This window comes from Carlito syrichta, unplaced genomic scaffold (genome assembly GCF_000164805.1).
Source record: "Carlito syrichta isolate Samal-C Ts95f unplaced genomic scaffold, Tarsius_syrichta-2.0.1 Scaffold312225, whole genome shotgun sequence".
In the NCBI taxonomy this organism is placed as follows: Eukaryota; Metazoa; Chordata; class Mammalia; order Primates; family Tarsiidae; genus Carlito; species Carlito syrichta.
The window spans coordinates 153,913-177,353 of NW_007256321.1; the positions used below are offsets into that span (position 1 = coordinate 153,913).

A 23,441-nucleotide genomic window follows, 5' to 3' on the forward strand; every position below is an offset into this window, starting at 1 on the left:
GAATGTGTGTTTAAGTGATTATTATGTGTATTTAATTATTTCAGTCAGTCCTTTTGGTAAAATATTTTTCTTTAGCTTCATTGCAGTGTGATCTTTTGTCACCTTTATTATCCCCATCATGAAAAAGTGACAAGGAGAGATTGGCTATAATAAAATTACAATTAAAAGAAAACTCCAAACAATTATGAAATGCCTTCCTGGTCCCCATTAGGGAGATAAGTATTGCAAAACAGTACACTGTGTAACATACAAACTAAACTTAATTAGGGTTTATATAAATAACATTGCATCCCATAAACATTTACTGTCATGTGTCTCCAATGGACTGCTTAGATCTCTCTCTTTTTTTTTGTCAATATCTCCCTTTGTCACCCGTGCTGGAATGCAGTGACACAATCACAGCTTACCGCAGCCTTGACCTCCTAGGCTTAGGCAGTCCTTCTACCTCAGCCTTCTGAGTACCTGGGACCACAGGCACATGCTGCCATGCCTGGGTTTTTTTGTTTTGTTTTGTTTTGTTTTGTTTTGGTAGAGATGAGGTCTCACTTTGTTTTTCAGCTAGTCTCGAACTGGGCTCAAGCGATCTTCTTCCCACCTCACCCTCCCAAATTGCTGGGATTGCATGCATGAACCACCATGCCCAGCCAGATTCCACATTTCTTAGACTTCTTCCTTTGGTTGACAAATTTTCAAACATCAGGGTTTTTTTCCCCTTAGGCTGAGACTGTCAGGAGCTATTTATGACTAACGTAATAGATCATTTGAATTCAAATCTCTAAATTACCAGCCTTTCTATGAAGTAAAACTGCTTCTCAGCTAAAAAGTCTAGGTGAGCTAGTTCAGCCATATTTCTCCAAAGTATTTTTGTTGAGACCACTTTATCATATATAGACAGGTTACTTCACTTTTAATTTTTCACATGGAAAAAATAATTATCAATGTCTCTTAAAATTTTTTTTCATTATGAAGACAATGTACTAAGAGAAAAAAGGCAGAAGACTATATATCTGTGGTTCTCAACTGGGAGTAGTTTTGTAGTCTAGGGGACATTTGGTGATGCCTTCAGACATTTTTGATGGCTAAGACTGTGGTGGGGGTGCTACTGGCTTCTAGTGCATAGAGATCAGGGATCCTGCTAAACATCCTTCCCCAGACAGCCCCATACAACAAAAGATTATCTGGTCCAAAATCTCATAATGCCATGGGTGCTATATATGCTATGATTTGGTAAATTAGGAAAAAAACCAAAATGGTAGACAAAACTAAAAGAAAAAACAAAATAGTGATGTTTTCTCCTTTTCTAATACTTTGGTAATTTTCTATTAGAGTCTTTAAAGAAAATAGAGATTTTTATTAGAACATTTTTGTTGTTACAAAAATTTAGCTCCTCCAGGTACAAGTGGAAACCATATACCTATCACTAAATAAAATTTGTCTCTCCTTCTATTTAAACTCATTTCTGGTTTCTTCTCTCTAAAACTTCACCAGTTTGTGTATACTGAGCATATTCAAATTTTGTATTTAGAAAGTCACCTTTATATTCAGATTTCCAAATTACTGAAACATATTTTTACTGTGCATGCTAATCTACACTTACGGAATAATGTTGGTGGCATGTTCCCTATTTCCAAATTCTTTCTACCATTTTGGTTGATATTTGGCTGTGGGAATGTACACCAGTAGGCAGTCAGAAAAAATGAATTGGTTATGAAAGTCACGTTATGAATAATGGCTAGTAGAATCAAACATTGGTCTCTATTTGATTTGATACTAAGATCTCATTGTTGGTGCTTGTCCTTTATAAAAATTAGTATTTTAGGACTCAGGATATATGGTTAAATACTAAAAATTGCTTACAAAAAAAAAAGCATGTATTACATGGAATTATATTTTTCATAGTTAGCGCATGGTATCCATTGCTGAAAGAATGAATGTGTATTTTCCCCCACAGAAAATGTACTAGGTCCTTAGTTTCTGCCTTTAGCCTGAACCAGAGGGAAGTGAGACTCAAGGATCCTACCCCAGGCAGTGGCAGCCATCCCAGACAGCCCTCATGGAAGCAATAAAGCTCTTCCCTGGAAAAAAAAAAAAAATGTACTAGTGAGATTTAATTACACTTTCTGTTTAATGTGCAGGCAGTGATGAACACCTTGGAAAATTGGTTTACAATGCTTTGGAAACAGCCACTGGCAGCTTTGTCTTATTGTATGAGTGGGTCCTTCAATGGCAGAAAAAAATGGGTCCATTCCTTACCAGTCAAGAAAAAGAGAAGATTGATAAGTGCAAAAAGCAGGTAGGTGTCCAAGGTAGCCGACTGAAGAAGGCCTAATCTTGAGCTTTAGGAGATGGCAGAGCAAAATATCTCTGCATTTGATTGGCTTGCAAGGATGGTCTAGAGTGGTATGAGATCTGTTTGACCAGAGAGGACAGTGGGGGAACAGCACCTCTTCACCTGAATTTCCTCAACTCCTTGCTTCCTTTTCCAGAATTTCCACAACGTGGTGAGTACTCTTGCTGCCTTCCTACCCTCCTTTCTCAACCCTTAGTGGCATTAACAGCCATCTCTCCAACTGGGACCAAATATCATTTCATAATTGGGCTTTTTCAATTATGTATATTTTCCCTACTCTTTTGAAATATTCCTTCAAAACTGAATTTGGCCAGACTCAGTGGCTCAGCCTGTAATACTAGCACTTTGGGAGGCCAAGCCGAGTGGATTGCCTGAGCCCGCGGGTTCGAGACCTGCCCAGGCAACTTGACGAGACCTCATCTCTACAATAAATACATTTTTAAAAATTAGCCAGGCGCGGTAGCACGCACCTGTAGTTCTGGCCACTTGGAAGGCTGAGACAAGAGGATCGCCTGAGCCCAGCAGGTTGAGGCTGTGATGGCTGGGAGCGTCCTCTACACTCCAGTCTGGGCGACAGAATGAGACTCCAGCCCCCCCCCCCAAAAAAACTGAGTTTTGAGGAACTGGAAGATTTAAAGTTAATTTATTAACATTTAATATGCATATTACAGTGTTACATAATAGTGAGGTTTATAAAAACAGTAGATAAACCATCGTATTTAGAAATGTGTGTGTATTTATGAAGGAAAAACTGGAAGTAAATACACCAAAATCATGAGTTATCTTTAGATGGTGAACATATAGATAACTTGCAGGTTTTTTCCTTTGTAATAATTTTTAAAATTTTGACAGTGACCTTTATAATCAGACAAGGTCATCTTAAAATTAAGGTTTCTTTTTTCTGGTAGCCATATATCAAAATAAATTGATTTTAAAAGATGTTCACTAATTTTATAGTATTTGCACACTAAGTTTGGAGATTAAGGAAACTGAAAATTTACCAAATTTTTTTCTATATGAACTAAGTTGACCATATGGTTTAGGGCAGGATTCCACTCAGGGCATATTTGTTCTCTCACTTGAAAGTACGTTTTCTGGACCGGGCTCGGTGGCTCAGCCTGTAATCCCATGCCTTGGGAGGCTGAGGTGAGTGAATTGCCTGAGCCCACGGGTTCGAGACACGCCTGGGCAACTTGGCAAGACCTCATCTCTACAATAAATGAAAAAAATTAGCCGGGCATGCTCAGTGGGCTGGAGGAACCTAGGCTAAGGAGGAGGTAGGGGAGAGAGCTTGGGCTACATGCCACGGTGGGAATAGGGGCGACGGAACTGTGCAGACTCAGGGAGGAATGACAACGCCAAATTGTATAGTTTTCACGCATGTGCCTGCTGGAACTCCTCCACCCTAGCATGGCTGGTGAGGGAAACTCTTAAAGAGCAGACTTTGCCTGTAATCCCGCGCCTTTGGGAGGATGAGGTGAGTGGATTGCCTGAGCCCGCGGGTTCGAGACCTGGCTGGGCAACTTGGCGAGACCTCATCTCTACAATAAATCAAAAATTAGCCAGGCGTGGTAGTGCGCGCCTGTAGTTCCAGCTACTTGGAAGGCTGAGGCGGAAGGATTGCCGGAGCTCAGCATGTCGAGGCTGTGGTGGCCGGGAGCGGCCACTGCACTCCAGTCTGGGCGACAGAGCAAGACTCCAACTCAAAAAAAAAAAGAAAGTACATTTTCTATCAAATACTTCACTTTTATTACGTGAAATACCAGTTAATACTGATTGACCCAATGTTATCTTCTTATTTCCCTTATCAGATTCAAGGAGCAGAAACAGAATTCAACTCATTGGTGAAACTGAGCCATCCAAATGTAGTACGCTACTTTGCAATGAACCTCAAAGAACAAGATGACTCCATTGTGGTGGACATTTTAGTGGAGCACATTAGTGGGGTCTCTCTCGCTACCCACCTGAGCCACTCAGGCCCCATCCCTGTGCATCAACTTCGCAGGTATGCAGCTCAGCTCCTGTCAGGCCTCGATTATCTGCACGGCAATTCTGTGGTGCACAAGGTCCTGAGTGCGTCGAATGTCTTGGTGGATGCAGAGGGCACTGTCAAGATTACAGACTACAGCATTTCTAAGCGCCTCGCAGACATTTGCAAGGAGGATGTGTTTGAACAAACTCGAGTTCGCTTTAGTGACAACGCCCTGCCTTACAAAACGGGGAAGAAAGGGGATGTTTGGCGTTTTGGCCTCTTGCTGCTCTCCCTCAGCCAAGGACACGAATGTGGAGAGTACCCCGTGGCCATCCCTGGAGACTTACCAGCTGATTTCCAAGATTTTCTGAAGAAGTGAGTGTCATTGAGATTCTCTGTATGCAGTAACACTTTACTCCAATACCTCTGCTTATGCTGGAGTGGGCCAGGTGTCTAAGTGGTATGGAAACTGAAATGTGAGGAACAAGACTAGGCTTCATTCTTTGCTCTCCTAATCCTTTTCCAGCCTCATGTGTTCTGTTTTCTCACTTATGTTCATCGGACCCTTAATTCCCACAAGCTCTGAAATTCACTTGGGCTTAAAACTTGATTTTCAAACTACTTTTGGGGGACTGTGTGGCATACTCTGGGAAGCTGGTAGGATTGCTACAGTGAGAAATGCTCAGGTATTTCTAGTGGTAAATTTCTAATTTCTTTCAGCCTTTGCTACTGGTCCTTAAGGGGTCAAAGACAAGGTTTTCTATTTAGAAAACAGCTTTAGGAACGTGGTTTTGCCCCTTGTGCTTCTTAACACTTCTTCTTCATTGGATGTCTCGTTCAGCCAAGTCATAGAATGCAAATGATTCTTCACTGTAGCCAGAAGACTTTCAATGCTTGTAAATTACATGTACTTGCAAGTTTAGTTACAGAGCCAGATTTTATCCAGTTTAGGAGAACCCTTTCTGAGGCCTTCCTTGTCTGTGTTCTTCACTTCACTGTTTCACAATTAGGCGTTGCCTCTGTTTTCAGTCAAAGCCGGAGCTAAGTTCTCTCAGTTTCTGTTAAGTGGGAGATAAGATTCCTTTAGTTGAGATTTTTCCAGATACTCCTCTGGTCTGCAAAAGTTGACCTGGACTGGTTCTTTCCCTTTCTGGTATCCATCTTGTTTCTCACCTTCTTTCTCCTAATCACTCACTTTTATTCAGTTCATCCACTCTTGGCATTTCTTTTCCCTATTCCTGTCAATTCCACTTGTCAGTTGGCCTGGTCCATGTTGTCATTTCATGTCACTCACTGTCTTATCCAGTGCAGATGTGAAAGTAGCTGCACTTATATTTAAATGAAATAGTTTTTATGTATCACCAAAATGCAAGTAGTTGTGATATACATAGAGTTGTGGAAAGGAGACAATTTTGATTCTTTCTGCTGGTAAACTACATAAAAATATTAAGATTTCTAAAGAAATCTTTTATGATACCTTTTAAATGCAATAGATCTTTTAAAATATTTATTCAAATGCAACCTAACAATGAGATTGGCTAAAATGAGAAATATGGTGATAGAATCATGAATGGAAAGACTGATTTCAGTCTTCAAAATATCACTCTTAGCTTTCTACTCTTCTTTATGAGTCAAGAGTAATTTAGTCACAGTTAGCAATAGCCGTATGTATCGTTAAAAACAGCACTGAGAGGTTTAAGTAGAACATATCTTACAAAAGTAGCTTTATACTTTTAGAAAGTATAAAAAGTACTTAAAAATAGTTTTGCACTAAAGTGGTTTAATAGCCAAATTATCAGCTCAGTAGCTAAAACTTTCCTTGTTCTTCTCTTAAAATAGCTCTACACTTTGTCAATTTGTATTCTGAGATCAACACTATTTCTTACTTTTTTAACATAATTGTCCTTTAGGATATTTTGTATACTTCTCTCTCTTCCTGGAATGGTTTGGTAAACTGCTTAATTAAGGAACTGCCAATAAGTCTTTTATGCCCTTTGCTGTTCAGCCCCAGCTAACAAAAGAAAAAAAATCATTCAAAAAGAATGAAAACAGCAGTGTTTCATCTGCAGTTATGTTTTCACTTATTGGTAAACACCTTTGGAGAAAAGTTTTGTTTCAAATTGGCTTCTAGTGGGAAAGAGCCCAGACTCTGAAGTCAGACGGTCTGGTTCAGATCCCACCGCTGCCCTCTACTGGCTGAGTGATTTAACTCCCTGCGCGAGTTTGCTCCTTTGTAAAGTGAAAATAAGAGCGCTGCCTACCTCACGAGGTGGTTGTGAAGATTAGAGTTAACACCCCTAAAAGTGCGTTGAATGGTGCCTGGCGTTTGGCCCGTCCTGAGTCATTGCTATTTCTCATTGCCAACCTCAGTAGTGAGAACTGTGGGAGAAATAGGGAAGTTTCCAGGCGTTTAATTCCTTTTGGTTCAAAGCTGGACCTCTACTAACTATGTTGCCAAAATTATTGGTTCAGAGAGGTTCATCTTTTTAAGTGAGAGCTTGATGGCTATAAAATCTCTTAAAAATACAGTTCTAGATAAACTTTACAATTTTTCTTTCAGATCCAGATTTATTGTCTTGTCAATCACATTAATGTCATAGTTGAGTTAGAGTTAATAATGCTGGAGAAACCCAACAGGTGATGTATAGGGATGTTCATTGCAGCATTTTTTTTTTGTAGAAGTGAAAAACTGGAAGTAGGATTATTATTATTCTGGTAGGTCCATCCCTATACAGAAGTCAAAAAAAGATCTTTAAGTAGTAGCCTAGAATGATCTCCAAGACACATAGTAGAATTTTAAAAAAGCAAGTTGAAGAATAATAGGATGATGCTGTTAAAAAAAAGCAATATCCCCCCCCAAAAAAATATAGCTTTATTTGGATGGTTGTATATTTACATATGTAAATATACATAGAAAATTCTGCAATGATCCACACTCAGAGGAAGGAGAATTTGGAAGGGGAATTTGGTCAGACTTTGTCATTATCAGTTATGTTTTAATATTTTCAAAGAGAAGGTATTTATGTTTTACTGATATAATTAAAAATTAATTTTAAACTTAGGGGAAAATACAATATCTTATACATAGTTTTATTGGAATTTTTCTTTTGCCCTTTCTAGGTATGAAATTAAGAGTGCCTTGTCTTTCAGTGCTGTTACATAACAAAAAATAAAATGTCACCTTTTATGATAGTTACTGTCACCATTTTATAGATTTTAAAGTCCAAAATGCACAATAACAGTTTATTTCTTTTGAAGTATATTGTTTATAATTGGGATCGAGTGCTACCAAGTGGTGCTACTTAAATTGTTTTTGTGAAAGCCAGCTTAGATTAGTTAACATTTAACTAACTTAGACTAGTTTGTGCTGAAATCACCTGGAGAACTTGTTAAAGCAGTTTGCTGTCTAAACCCCTAGAGCTGCTGATTTACTAGGTCAGGGGTGAAGTATAATTTGCATTTCTAACAAATTCCTAATTATGGTGATACTGGTGGTGCTGACCAGGGACCCACTTTGAAAAACCTGGTTAGGGATATGGCTTGTTTTTATTCATTAAAAAAAAGTACAAGAGTTGTTTATTAGAACTTTAAACAGTAAGTTAATAGGTTCCAGGAATGAGGATTAAAAGAAAGTATATCATTAAATGTAAGACTTTTAAAAGTATTCCTAAACCAGGCACGGTGGCTTATGCTTGTAATTCCAGCACTTTAGGAGGCTGAGGCAGGAGAATCACTTGACGTCAGGAGTTCGAGACTTGCCTGGACAACAAAGTGAGACCTTGTCTCTCCAAAAAGTAGAAAGATTAACTGGATATGCTAGTGCACACCTGTAATCCCAGCTACTCGGAAGGCTGAGTCAGAAGAATCTCCTGAGTCCAGGAGTTTGAGGCTGCAGTGAACTGTGATCATGCCACTGCACTCCAGCCTGGGGTGGCAGAGCAAGACCCTGAAAGAAAAAGGAAAGAGACTGAATTTGACTGGGCTCACTAGCTCATGCCTATAGTCCCATTCTTTGTGAGGCCAGTGCAGGAGGATCACTTGAGCCTAGGAGTTTGAGAGCATCCTGGGCAACATAGTGAGACCCTGTCTCTGTGGAAAATTTAAATATGTATATGTATATATATCTGGGCGTGGTGGTATGTACCTAGTGGCTGAGGCAGAAGGATCACTTAAGCCCAGGAGGCTGAGACTGCGGTAAACCATGATCTTGCCACTGCACTCTCCCCAGGGTGATAGAGCGAGATCCAGATTAAAAAAAAAAAAAAAAAAAGATTTCTAAAATGTTTCCAGCTTATTTCATACTGTGATGAGTAGGTTTTATCTGCAGCATATCATATTAAGCTACAGTCCTACCTTTGTCAGCTATCTGATTTGCTTTGCCTTTGGAGACTTTTTTTTTAATGACTAGTACCCAGAAAGACTGAGTTTAGCATGACTAGGGATTAACCTGTTAAGAGATGAAAATGTATAGCCTTCTTGTGCTATCTTAGACTTGTAAAAAATTGTTCCATGAGGGTAAGTCTTCCTGCCTCTGGAGACTGCACTTTTTTTCTTTTTCTTTTTTTTTTTTTTTTTTGACTCCCCTCTTGTACCCAGCCTGGGGTTTAACATGGAACTCCTGCAGGAATGTTTGTTGACTTAAATTTACTTAGGAGCACATTCTGATCCATGAGTAACGTGAATTCTCTAATGTGCATGTTTTAAAAATAAACCCATAATTAAATTCCTTGGATTAGTTTAGCACTAATTTTGTGTGTTATTGAGATTCTTCCTTCCCTCTCAATGAGGTGTGTTTGCTTGGATGACAAGGAAAGATGGAGTCCTCAGCAGCTGCTGAAGCATAGCTTTATAAATCCTCAGCCCAAAATGCCTTTACTGGAACAAAGTCCTGAAGGTAAGTCTTCACCGTTCTTTATTTGATACCCTGTTTGACATTAATTATTTTGAAAGAATATATAAATCTACAACTGGAAAGGGGCTGCATGGATTATTTGTTTTATGTATTTTGTACTGAGCTGCACATGAATCCATTCATTTGATGTATGTTGTGTGCATGAGACTGTTTTGCCACCCTGACTTTTCCACGTGTTCATTGGTATAGCGTCTTTTGGGTCTTTTAGTGTTTAGTCACCCTCAGTGCCGTGTAACTAGATTTTTCATGCCGCCCATCAGATTAGGATCCTCAGTAGAGATGGGAATGGATCAGGATACCAGGGTTTGGGTTCTGGCTCTTTAGTTCAGTCACTTACTCTCTGTCTGTTGTCCCCACCTGTAAACTTGAGCTAATTCCGTATTTCTACCTACCGTAAGGAGGGCCAGGTGAGGAAGTGTTCAAGGGCTGCTCAGGTAAGAGATACTTTTCCCAACTACTGACTGAGGCTCTTCTCCCAGTGCTTGCATCTTGTTGGGTTTTGTGGCTCTTCTCATGCTTCTCCTGCCTCATTGCCCCTGCCCTTTGTTTTATCTCAGATTCTGGAGGACAGGATTATGCTGAGACTGTTATTCCTAGCAACCGGCTACCCAGTGCTGCGTTCTTCAGTGAGACACAGAGGCAGTTTTCCCGATATTTCATTGAGTTTGAAGAATTACAGCTTCTTGGCAAAGGAGCTTTTGGAGCTGTCATTAAGGTGTGGTACAGTCATCCCTAGTTCCTCTTAGAACTCTTTCTCTGTTCCATTTCTACAGAGACTCATGGACTTGACTTCTCTTTTGAGGGTGGGGAGGGAAATGAATATGACTCTTTGAAACTACCATTATCTTCACTTTCCTGGAGTTCAAGGCTTTATTTAAAGTTACACTGGACATATTTAAGAATGCACCATTTTCTCTTTCCTTGCTTATATAGAGCATTAGCATGAAAAAACACATTTTTGTGTGCTTTGTGGCTCAGAAAGAAATTGTTCTCTTTTTTCCCATCTGCTATTAGAGGTGCTATAGAGAAATGAGTTCCAAGGTTAGAACAGAGATGGAATTCAAACTGGGAAATGACCCCTGATGGTCTTGATAGGTTTTATTTTCTACCTCTTATTGAGACAGAAAAGTAGTGATGCACTATTAAGGTGTACTGTTTTTAGGTCTTCCTTTCTTTATTCCAGTTTATTTAGGTGAGTTTTATTATTATCTGCCCCTTGTAGAAAGAGATTTCAGCTGTGTTAATATAATTTAAGTATTTCTTTTTGAATTAAGTCCATATAAGATACATGTCATCTTCACATGTGAGGGTGACCCACCATCAACAGGGCATATGTCTGTTTAGGATTCTGAGAGTACTATTAGGAAGCATTACTATTACTGTGGAAGGACTTCTACACTGAAAAAGAATTAAGTTAGTATTCCTGTGGTAAAAGAGAGACAATCTTAAGCAAGACAAATATCTTGATCAGAAAGATTACTGTTATCTTTAAAAGGAGGGAATGATTGAAGTATTTATTATTCCTTTAATTTACAATGTCATTTTGATCAAGTCCTTTAACTTGATTGTGTTTTAGATTATTGAATGTAAAATATTAGCAAACTTTATGTCCTTATGAGTATTTAAAAATAGCTGGGTGCGGTGGTTCATGCCTGTGATACCAGCACTTTGAGAGGCAGAAATGAGAGGATTGCCTGAGTCTAGGGATTCAAGACCAGTCTGGGCAACTTGGTGAGACATCCTCTCTACAATAAAACGAAAAATTAACCAGGCATGATGATGCATGCCTATGGTTCCAGCTATTTGTAAGGCTGAGGTGGAAGGATCAACTGAGTCCAGTAGGACAAGGCTGCGGTGGCCATGAGTATGCCACTGAACTCCAGCCTGGGCAACAGAGTAAGACTCCAACTCAAAAAAACAAAAATTAAAAATATTGGATGGGCGCAGTGGCTGGCACCTATTGTCCCAGCACTTTGGGAGGCTGAAGTGAGAGAATTGCCTGAACCCACAGGTTCGAGACCAGCCTGGGCAACTTGGTGAGACCTCATCTCTATAATAAATCAAAAAATTAGGCAGGCATGGTGGCATGTGCCTATAGTTCAAGCTACTTGGAAGGCTGAGGCAGAAGGATCATCTGAGCCCAACAGGTCGAGGTTGCGGTGGCTGTGAGCATGCTACTGCACTCCAGCCTGGGCAACAGATTGAGACTCCAACTCAAAAAACCGTTATAGTAATAATAATAACAATAATAATTAGTAAGCTCAGATTACAAAGACATCTGAGTCATTTAAGCCTCCAAGTTTTTTTCAGTAGTTTCTCCCTATGAGACCCCCCTCAGCCCTCCCAACCCATCTCTGTATTTTAGGGTTATGGCAGGGCAGTCTGCATTTGTTAGCAGTTGGACCCATTTGTTAGTAGTTGGACCCATGACTGCATGTTTTCATTTTAATAAATGAATTCCTAAGAGTTTCCAGTGTAGCAGGCTTCACTCACCACCCCCAGTCAGTGTGACTCATAGTGTATATGATGTGTACTGAGACATGAGTTTGAAAAGTAATACTGAGACTCCCCACAGTTTGTTTCCCTATTAATGTGGCAGTAAAAGAACGCAGGGCTATTGTTTTTAGGAGCACATCCCTAATCAGATTGTGTGCCAGGTTACTTACAAACCTTGCCTTTCAATCTCAGGATATTCTTGTGAGATAGGTATCATCCCATTTTCCAAAAAGATACTTTGAGGCCAGATGTGGTGACTCACACCCGTATTCCCAGAGCATTGGGAATACAGCCTAAGGTAGGAGAGTTGCTTGAGCCCAGAAGTTTGAGACCGGCCTGGACAACGTAGCAAGACCTCATCTCTACAAAAAAATCTAAAAAATTAACTGAACATGGTGGTGTGTTGTCTGTAGTTCTAGCTACTCAGGAGACTGAGGAAGAAGGATTGTTTGAGCCCAAAAGCAATATGGTGAGCCATAATTGTGCCACTGCTGTCCAATCTAGGTGACAGAGTGAGACCCCAACTCAAAAAAAAAAAAAAAGATACTCTGAAGCTCAATTTTACAGAACTCCTTTCTTATTCCTAGGAGTTTTTAATAGTCTAATTGAAGCCTGTGCGCCAAACAATGATGCTCTGTTTTGTGTTTTGTTATCAACTAATTTCTCCTGGCCTGGTGTTTTCTAGAATGTATCATCACCTCTGTTGGCCTGCACAGTTGGCAATGGAATATTCCAATGAACAAGACTTTATGAAAGCCGCTTCACTTAACCCAGTTACATAGAGAAACTGTCCAGCATAAGGACATCCCTATGTAGGATAAGGAGACTTACCTTTGAAACCCTTCCTTGTATTTTTACTATTTGGTTGTGTTCTTAGTGGTATTTTTCAAGTTTTAGTATACGCCATCAATCATAAATCTTAGTTATGTAACAGTGTCAATGGCAGTGATTATGTTAATAACAATTGCTTTTATTGACCAAGCTAAGCTCCTTTTTCTCTAAAGCCTTGATATTAGTGCTTTACTCATGATATCTCATTTAATCCTTGCAGTCACTATTTAGGGTAATGGAAATGGTATGAATGTCATTTTATAGATGAGAAAATTGAGTCTCAAGGCTGGGTGCAATAACTCACGCCTGTAGTCCTAGCACTTTGGGAAGCTGAGGAAGGAGGATGACTTGAGGCCAGGCATTCAAGACCAGTCTAGGCAACATAGCAAGACCTCATCTCTACCAAAAACAAAAGAAAAATCAAAAAGAAAATAGAATTTCAAGGAAATTAAGTAATTTGAACAAATTCACCCAGACTTATAAATCAAGGAATTAACATTTACATCCAGAGCTGTTAAAATTTTTGTGGTTTAATTGTTTTTAGTGACTTTTTTGGGTTTTTTGAGTTGGAGTCTCACTCTGTCGCCCAGGCTGGAGTGCATTGGCATGCTCACAGCCACCACTACCTCAACCTACTGGGCTCAGGTGATCCTTCTACCTTACCCTTCCAAGTAGCTGAAACTACAGGCATGCGCCACCACACCTGGCTAATTTTTTTTTTTTTTAATTTATTGTACAGATGAGGTTTCACCAAGTTGCCCAGGCTGGTCTCAAACCCGTGAGCTCAGGCAGTCCTCTCACCTCAGCCTCCCAAAGTGCTGGGATTATAGGCATGGGCCACCGTGCCCAGCCTGTTTTTTAGTGCTTTTAATGTAAAAAAAATCAGAAAGAAACTGAAATCATCTGAAACCACTGATTTTAGAAAATATTTTTTATTTTAAAACCAAGGTTTATTTAGAAATTTAGACAGCAAATATGATATTGGAAAAGCAGGGAAGTAATTGTCAATAAAATTAGTGATTGGAATAGAGATTATGTTTTCACTAGCGTCTCCTAGCAAGCTAAATACATCTAGATTGGGGTGGGCTGTTTTCTGAATTTGGTGGCAATCAGGGCTTAATTCATTTTAAGGGTTTCAGACCTATGGGTCTGGACATGTTGAGTGTCATTTAGAACTCCGGGTTCTCCTTGGGAGGGATGGGGTGACCATTGTGAACTTCCCAGCGGCTGACCACACCGGGTCCCTTCCCTTGCTGTGCGGCAGGTGCAGAACAAGCTGGATGGCTGCTGCTATGCAGTGAAGCGCATCCCCATCAACCCTGCCAGCAGACACTTCCGCAGGATCAAGGGGGAGGTGACGCTGCTGTCGCGCCTGCACCACGAGAACATTGTCCGCTATTACAATGCCTGGATCGAGCGGCACCAGCGGCCGGTGGGCCCGGGGACACCGCCCCCGGACTCCGGGCCTCTGGCCGGGAATGGGCGAGCTACGCGCGGACAGCCAGCAGGTGACACTGGCGACACTGATGACCTGGACAGCGTGGAGGCCGCCGCACCACCGCCCATCGTCAGCAGTTCGGTGGAATGGAGCACGTCTGGCGAGCGTTCGGCCAGCGCCCGCTTTCCTGCAGCTGGCCGAGGCTCCAGCAGCGACGAGGACGATGACGATGAGGATGAACACAACGGAGTCTTCTCACAGTCCTTTCTGTAAGGGTGTGGGTGCAGCCTGGCTGATGCGCCCCCTATCTTCAATCCCCACCAAGCCCATTCCAGGAGGAAGGGGATCCATTTAAAAATCCAGATGTGCTGACCATGTTAAAAAAATAAAATAAAATACAACAAAAATCCATGAAACCCACTTTTAGAGAGTAGCCAGATGTAATCCAAGAGATTTTTCCCCACTACCTTCAAAAGATCTCCAAAATCCAGGCCCTGGAGAAAGGAAAAATAAAAATCACTTCCAGTATTTCATCTTAATACACTTAATAGCATTTCTTATAGGGCATTTCTTCAGATGAGGGCTTTCAACCCTGTGGAATATTTAGAAACTAATTTAGAGTTCTTTGATACAGTGCCAGCTGCAGTTCCCAAAAAGGTACTAAACTAATAATCATGATCCTAAAGTTTATGCTTCTCAGAATCCACCCTGGTCATTTCCTTTCATGATGTTGCTTTATTGTATCCAGTTGACTACAGTTTATCATAAATCTTAGCTATTAAATATTTTCAGAAAACTTAATCTGTTAAACTTTTTGTTTAAATGAAGAGTTCTGTGTTTTATATCATAGCAAGTATAGATCAGCATGGAGTGGTATATGGGATTAAACCTGTGGAGTCATGGTGCAGTGTCTCTAACCTCTTGTACTTTTTAGTAATTAACAAGAATGTCAATTTTTAGAATTATACCAGGGACTTTGGTTTCTTTAATATTTCTCTATTTCTCTTTTTAAGACCTGCTTCAGATTCTGAAAGTGATATCATTTTTGACAATGAAGATGACAACAGTAAAAGTCAGAATCAGGTAAACATATAAATAGAAATTACACTGTTTTAGTCATTATAGGGTGCATATATAAGGAAACTAAAATTGGATGTCATAAACCTCAGATAAAACATTAAAGCCTTAATTTGTATGCAGATATAGAAACCTTCTGTTTAAAAACATGATCATCCATTCAAAATACATGCTATTCGTGTTTATTTATAGGACTTTATTTATCCACATAATAAAATATATCAACTTTTCAAAGAGAGAAGCCAGTTGAGACACTGCATATTTTGTGTATGATGAAAGTTTTCACAGGGTTTGGGGAAACTTCATATGGTTGGTGATGAAGATTGAATAAAAATTGAGTAAACAACCTAATCACGGAGTTACCTTGGTCTCAGTCAATCTGTGAAGTCTATAAACCTTACTTTTATAGACCATCTCCTAGAACAGTGTTCTAATACTGTGTATCATAATCCTGTAATGGGTTATGAAATCAGTTTAGAGACTCACAACCAACTTTATTTTATTTTTAATGCTGTGGAAAGAAGTAGAGAATATAAAAACGCATCACACTTATAGTAAAGGTGAGCTTTGTCTATGGAACTTTTCCCTCGTGAGTATGTATACTAGGTATGATGTAAAATATGTTTCTTCATGTGGATCATGGTCAAAACTCTTTCAAACCTTGGATACCCCTCAATTCTGCATCTTCTTCCACCCAGGTCAGCAGAGCCCCTTCATGCTGGTGCATGGATCTCAGGGTGAAGCTTTCTTGCTGTTAGAGCTGTCAGTCGTGACTGAGGGAAACATTCTGCTACAGGGGTTGAATCAGTGACTTTAGAATTGCTAGCAGTTAGCCGGCTCGGTGGCTCAGCCTGTAATCTCAGCACTTTGGGAGGCTGAGGTGAGTGGATTGCCTGAGCCCGCGGGTTTGAGACCCGCCTGGGCAACTTGGCGAGACCTCATCTCTACAATAAATCAAAATGAGCCGGGCATGGTAGCGCGCGCCTGTAGTTCCAGCTACTTGGAAAGCTGAGGCGGAAGGATCGCCGGAGCCCAGCAGGTCGAGTCTGCGGTGGCCGGGAGCGGCCACTGCACTCCAGTTTGGGCGACAGGGTGAAACTCTAACTCAAAAAAAAAAAAAAGAATTGCCAGCAGTTATAAGACTATACTCAGTAGGTAAATAAAGGTCTAAATGTAGACTCTTGGATAAGCAGTTTAATTGATTTGAAGGAGTTTTGAATGTATTCGCCAGTGTGTTTTTATAAGTACTTCCTTTATCAATTAAAATCACCTTATACTCTTCTCAGTTTAAATTTTTAATTATAAGTTTAACCAGAAATAATAGCATAAGGAGTCTAAACTACTGCTAAAGCAAAAGTTATGTTTGGTTTTAGCATGTTATGCATGTAATTACTATGGGGGCACCAAATCCTAGTTTTGCTCAGTTAAAGGCAATATCCTGTGGGCATTCTGATTGATGGATAGGGATCAACCGTCTTCTACAGATAATCTCCAGAACTCATAAGTGATTCAAGAGGAGTACCTGATTGTTTCCAGAGCAGAGCTTTTTTTTTCCCTTTGGTAAAGGAAAAATTCTTCCTCAGAAAAAACTGGGAGTCAGAAATAGTCAAATACTAATGCTTTTTCTGTACTTGAGGATAAAAATATTCAAATACATCTATCAGAAAACAAAAGTTGCTTTTTTTTAAAGGTATCATGTATTAGAAAGAAAATTAGCTATAGGGAACATACAGATTAACCATTTGGAAAAGCACTTTAGAGGATCATTTACTGTAAGTGGCAGCCAAATGCTTGTTCTTCAAGAATGTGCCCTGCAGGCAGTGTGCCCTTTAATAATATAGTCACATTTAAATTGTTTTAGCTAAAGATGTATTTCTAGTCTTTTGTTTCTAAAGTAAGGCTGCCACCAAGGGAAGGCATTCCAGTAAAACCGAAGCCTTAAAATATTACCTTGTGTCCATTCTGCCCTTCTTAGCCACATAAGGTTATCCATGGTGAGAAAGAACTGACTTCCTATAGATTGCACATCTTTAATGCCTACCTGTTTTCTATTTTTCCTATCATTGTTCTTTGTAGCAACAGACCTATAAACTATTCAGAGGATTCTGTTAATAGCAAACCTGCCTTAATAGTGCCATGAGCTTCTGAAGAACAGTGCTTGTGTTCTGCTCACTGACCTCCCTCTAAGGCACAGGATGGTCATGTATGTGAGGGTGGACACAAATACTTGATAATGATGCTGATCTTGTTTAATTTCAGTCCCCATTTTGAGTTCTTGTGTTCCTCTTGGGTTAGGATGAAGATTGCAATGAAAATAACGGCTACCATGACAGTGAACCTTCAGTGACCACCGAGGCTGTCCACTACCTGTATATCCAGGTGAGCTCCTGGTGTGCAACTTGATGACACAGCAATGCCCAATAGTGGCTGGTGGGGATGCTTCAGGATGTTAGAACAAGACAGTAGAAAAGGGCTTCCTGTCTCTACCAAAGATTAACCGGCCAGAGGGGATTACCATATGGAAGCCCTTTTTCCCAAGCCTTGAACTCATGTTTTTCTATAGTATAATAGGAGGTGCCATAGGGACAGCTCTAGACTCAGGCTGTGTAAGTTCACATCCTGGATCTACCTGTCATGACTACATAATAAGGTGAGCTCAGATGAGGTTCTTTATCCTGAGTCTCAGTTTCCCCATCTATAAATTAAACAATAATAGCTATCTCATAGACTTATAAGGAATAAATGAGATAGCATATGTGAAGTACTTAGAACCACATCTGAGTTCCATAAATGCCAGACTGTATGTGCACAGAAACTTCTCTTTGTCTAGCAAGCTGAATCTGGACAGGTAAGGTGTGATGTGCACACATGCCTGTGTGTGCAAAAGCAACATCGATGTGACTTTAGGCAAAGCATCTTGTCCAGGAACCTCTGGGAGACAAGTGCCACAGGCAAGTCAGTTCTAAGGAGGATTGCTGGAAAGAAGGCCAAGTTTGACTTGCCCACCCGCTTGAGCAGCAGCACCCAAAACAGTGATGCACTCTGCCAGCAGAGGGACAGCCATAAAACAAAAGAGAGGTCTCATCTCTACCCCAAGTGCACGAAACTGTGTGTCACTTTTAGTATTTTTGGTCATAACTGAAGTGCACAGATCTTTCAATATGATATATAGTGTTGTGCAGAAAAAGGAACCCTCAGACAAGTTAACGTGTTTCAAAAGAGACTAATTAGGTAGTTTCTTTCCTGAGGTTCGAGCTGGTTTTAGGTATTCCCTAACATAAATATCTGTGAGGTACCACTTAACACAGATAATAAGGCATTTGTCCCCCCCAAACTACTATTTACTATCTGCCATTACCCTCTAAACAATTATAATGAGACAGAAGTACACAAAGGAGGTGTGTCTGAGGTACAGTAGGGTCATGGTGTGGGAATCAGAGAAGGACTTATGAGGTCCACTGCAACCCGGAGGATGAGTCAGAATTTACTGACAGTTATTCAGAGGATGAAAGAATGAAGGCTGATCTCAATCTCTTTAAAAATAATAAAATCCTTCTTAATGAGAAATTACAACTCTGACTTTGGATGAAGCATGTAGGCTAGTTTAATAAACCAAATGCTACATGTTGATTTAAGATTTAAATGGTGCTACATTGTTTTCTGATATATTAGTACATTCTAGAAGGGGCGAGATGGTTTATGATGGTTTGCTCTAGACTTTAAGGTCATTTGTCTTTAATGTACAGATAGGAAGCGCTAATAACAATCACTAGATTAATTAGCCCTTTTTGGAAATTGGGTTTGGAAGCACTCTTATAAAACAATAAATAAAATTGTACTGCGTTCTCAATCTTCTCATACTATTCGTGACAAGGATTTTAAATGAGTAAGTCTTATTTTTTTTAATGAACAATAATGAAAATGTAGTTATGGTAGGGTTCTAAGATTATGCATATTTATCCCTAATGCATTTTTTAATATGGTTGGTCATTAGCATTATTAACATTATTATTAGCAAATACATATTTACTCCTGATGTATTTTTTGGTGATACTGTTGATTTCCTTTTTTGGTGTAAAAAAATCAAGTCTTTCCCATAACTTTCTGTATTCCATGTTTGCAGTTACACTCCTTAAACTTATTATATGATCAAATTCTGCCTCATTTGTCATATCTGTAGATGGAATACTGTGAGAAGAGCACTTTACGCGACACCATTGATCAGGGACTGTATCAAGATACCATCAGACTCTGGAGGCTTTTTCGAGAGATTCTGGATGGATTAGCTTATATCCATGAGAAAGTAAACTTTACAACATTTTTTATCTGAAAATTTACATGTACATAAATTTATGACTGCATAAAAAATCAGATGTTGTGAGAATAGAGAAAAAACTGAAATAAAGTGAAAACTATGGATATATTGAGATAATCTGTAGTAGGAAATAGAACAAAGTGTCAAAAGACAAGAAAATAGTACGAAGTATCAAAGTATGGGTAGTTCAGTGGTAGAATTCTTTCTCTTTTTTTGAGTCGAAGTCTCACTCTGTCACCCAGGCTGGGGTGCAGTGACATGCTCACGACTGCCGCAGCCTTGACCTGCTGGACTCAAGTGATACTTCCACCTCAGCCTTCCAAGGAGCTGAAACCACAGGCATGCACCACCATGCCCAGCTAATTTTTTAAAATTTATTGTTGAGATGAGATCTCACCAAGTTGCCCAGGCTGGTCTCGAACCTGTGGGCTCAGGCAACCCTCTCACCCTGGCCTCCCAAAGTGCTGGGATTATAGGCGTGAGCCACCATGCCCAGCCTAGTGGTAGAATTCTTCCCTGCCAAAGTATCAAAAAAGCAGTGAAGGTTAGGACAGGAATCAGCAAACTATGGCCCATAAGTCCAATCCAACCCTACTACCTGTTTTTGTATGGCCTGTGAGCTAAAAATAGCTTTTAGATTTTTAAGTGAATGTAAAAAAGTTAAAGAAGAAAATTTTGTGGCACTTAAAAATTACATAAAATTCAAATTTGAGTGCTCATCAGTAAAGTTTTATTAGAACTTAGCCATGCTCATTTGCTTATGTATTGCCTATGGCTGTTTTTATTTTTGTTTTGTTTTGTTTTGTTTTTGCTGTAACAGCAGATTTGAGTAGTTGCAACAGAGACTGTAAAGCCTAAAATATTTTTTACAGAACATTTTCAGAAAAAACTTTCCATCCTCTGTGTGAGGAGAAAATATTCAGTGTATAGAATGCAAAAATGATTCCTTAAGAGGTTTAGAATAAAGCGAGAGTGTGATAACACCTGCCAAGTTATTTGTGATTCTAGCTGAATTAGTGTTGCCCTTCCTAAGAACATGGAACAATCAGAAAGTTAAATAACGAGAAAAATGAGACTCTGAGTAACATAGCTTGTTACATGTATAAAATGTCGTTTTAAATTAAGAAATTGCCATTACAATGTAAATGCTAACGGTCCTAGCTTCAGGATGAAACACTGCTTACATTTTTTAAATGGGATTGTCTAATGCATTAGCTAGTATATTAGTTTTTTCCTTTGCCTCAATTTTATTTAACCTTCAAATGTTTATACTGTACCATATTTATACTGGGAAGCAGAGGCCATCATTTACACATGACTAGTTTATCAGTGATTTGGCAGAAGCAGAATTTGCAAGGTTGGAAATGAAAATGGGTTCTAATGAGGACCATTGGTGCTCTGTTACTGTGATATCATCCTGGAGTCCTGGAACCGTGCCCCCTGCACTATCTTCCTCTCAGTTCAATTTGCTTAGTATTTGCTAACCATTTGCTGGGCTTCTAACACTGTGCCACACCTAATACAGGGAGGCACAAGTATGTGACAAACCCCATGCCTGAGAGGGACTGCTTGCTTTTGGAAGGAGCCAGAATTTACCTTAATGTAATGGTAAAATAAATCATATTAATACAATAAAATGCTCTTATTACATGTAATTATTTTCTGTATTATAATACATGAAACAAACTTAAGCCATGAGGAAGAAGAGAAAGCAGGGTTTATGTAACAGATAATTATTAAGCACCTACTGTGTGTTGCATATGCCAAGTTGAATTGTTAGAATTACTGTTGAAGCCTCATGACTGAGCTGGCACTTGCAAATGTTGGCACAGTTCAGATGCATGGAGAAAAGCAAGAGTGTCCTAGGCAAAGAAAGAAAGAGAAGAAAGGATGACAATGGTGTGTCTCCCTGACCCAAGAAGGGCTTTATGATGCAAGAGAAGGGAAGGTAGTTTGGTGAACCTAGTAGAAGGGCTTAGGATGCCACAGGGGACCATTTGGAGTTCACATGGTCAGGATGCTACCAGACAGAACTGGGAGCTGGTAGAGAGATCTTAGGGCAATCAGGAGACATTGCAGAGGCCAGACAGCTTGGACCAAGATGGTCTGTGAGAGAAGACCTCATCCAGTTTTCAACACTAGATTGGCATTTCAAATTAGGAAACAGTTATAACTATAAACCACGAATAGGAAACCATTGGTGATTTCCTAACTCTCTTCCAACAGGGAATGATTCACCGAGATTTGAAGCCTGTCAACATTTTTTTGGATTCCGATGACCATGTAAAAATAGGTGATTTTGGTTTGGCGACAGATCACCTAGCCTTTGCTGTGAGTATTTTAAAAATTGGGCTGTACCTTAAAATGGACCAAGATGCTTTGATAATCCTGAAAGTGTTAGAAGAAAGGATAGTTAGTTCACTGAACTCTGCTTTGCAATCCTTAGGAAATTACACAAGTCTAAAGGGACATGCTGCAAATGGTCTGTTAGGCTTTGAAACTGAATGCATTTTAGTGAGTACATTTCGTCTGAGGGACTTAAAATTATTACTTGTGATCAACATTTAAGTCAAAGGCATATAATACTTCATGAAATAATTTGGTGTTTTTGGCCACCAAGCCTGGCACTGGGTTAGATGCTTTATACTTGAGAAACTTTTAGATAGTTTGGGAAAATGAGCCTCAAAAACATAAAACATTAGGACATATGGTTGTGAGGATCACGAAAGGCTATTTAAAGACAACAGCATTTCAGATGGCCTTTTTAAAGGATGGGTGAGAGTCCAGCAGGGTATGGTGACACCAGAGAGAAAGAACAACATAAGCAAAGGCCATGGGGTGAGGAGGCGTGGTTGTCTGAAGACCAGCTTATTGTCTGATTGGCTAAAATCGTGACATGGAAGGGAGAGTAAGAGAGCATGCAGGACAGTTAGGGAGTCATTAGAAGGTGGGCAGTCTTGTAGGTGGCAGGTCTTGAGTGCCAGAGGAGGAGTTTTTCTTCATATGATAAGGCAGAGTTATTAAACACCCAAGATCTATAGGAAATGCAGTTAATTCCAAAGATGATAGAGATGGGAACTGAGATTTGAAATAATGGTAAGAACAACCTCTAGGGCCAAATTGGAAGGTGAGGCAAGAAGGAAGTAGAAGAGGGACAGAAAGGACAGAACACTGAGGCATGTTGGAGTGCCAGGATCAAGGAAGGGCCAGATGAGGGGAATCTTCATCCCCAAACTAAAGAATGTAGCTTGATATCTAGAAGGCTGTAACACAGTGAGGTAGATAAGAGCCCCGGCTCTGGAGTCCCAGTGACCTGGACTAAAATCATATATCTATGTCACTGCTTTGTGGCATGATCTTGGGCAGATTAATTAACCTCTCAATACCTAATTCTGGAAAATGTACTTAATATGAGTACATAGGTCAAAGACTTGTCAGCAGGATAAAATAAGAATATAGGTAAGCGCCCAGAACGGTGCCTGACACCAAGAAGGTTAAAGCTGCTGTTGTTGATGGTGGCACTTATAACGGGAACCTATGGAGTGATGTCATAACAATAGTGATTTGGGGTATTGCATGAGACAATGCTGTTAGAGATATGGTGGGGGAAGGTGGGGCTACCTAAGAGGTGTTAGCAGTGCGTGATGGCAGTTAGTGACTAGCCTCTAGAATGAAGGGTAGAAATTGACCCAGAGAAAATAACAACAATGGGAAAGTTAGAAATACAAATGTGTTGTTGTTTTTAATATACTCATACTCTTCTTAGAAAATAGATTCTGTTTTTTGCATTTGAAACATGAAAATAAATTGGTTTCTATAACTTAAGTTTAAAACACAAAACGAATATTATTATAATTATTCTGATTTTCATGTACTATTTTCTCAGTCTTCATTTAGAACTAGACAGGCTATTCTTATGGAGTAATATAATATTTTAATTGGATATTTGCCTTACTTATATTTTTAGGCTGATGGCAAACAAGATGATCAGGCAGATCACTTGATTAAATCAGATCCTTCAGGTAAAGCCAAAACACTATATATCTCATT

At 39.7% G+C, this 23,441-nt stretch overlaps 1 protein-coding gene across 1 annotated transcript in view; it reads left to right on the plus strand.

Annotated features, from left to right (window-relative positions):
- Nucleotides 1–23,441, plus strand: part of EIF2AK4 (eukaryotic translation initiation factor 2 alpha kinase 4) — a 122,335-nt gene that overhangs the window by 57,641 nt on the left and 41,253 nt on the right. Inside the window, exons 9-18 of the mRNA XM_021718487.1 lie at nucleotides 2,136–2,293; nucleotides 4,162–4,697; nucleotides 9,110–9,216; nucleotides 9,792–9,949; nucleotides 13,826–14,268; nucleotides 15,013–15,082; nucleotides 17,372–17,455; nucleotides 19,257–19,379; nucleotides 21,618–21,722; nucleotides 23,359–23,413. Of these exons, the coding sequence (XP_021574162.1) occupies nucleotides 2,136–2,293; nucleotides 4,162–4,697; nucleotides 9,110–9,216; nucleotides 9,792–9,949; nucleotides 13,826–14,268; nucleotides 15,013–15,082; nucleotides 17,372–17,455; nucleotides 19,257–19,379; nucleotides 21,618–21,722; nucleotides 23,359–23,413 (1,839 nt within the window). The remainder of the gene's footprint in view (nucleotides 1–2,135; nucleotides 2,294–4,161; nucleotides 4,698–9,109; nucleotides 9,217–9,791; nucleotides 9,950–13,825; nucleotides 14,269–15,012; nucleotides 15,083–17,371; nucleotides 17,456–19,256; nucleotides 19,380–21,617; nucleotides 21,723–23,358; nucleotides 23,414–23,441) is intronic.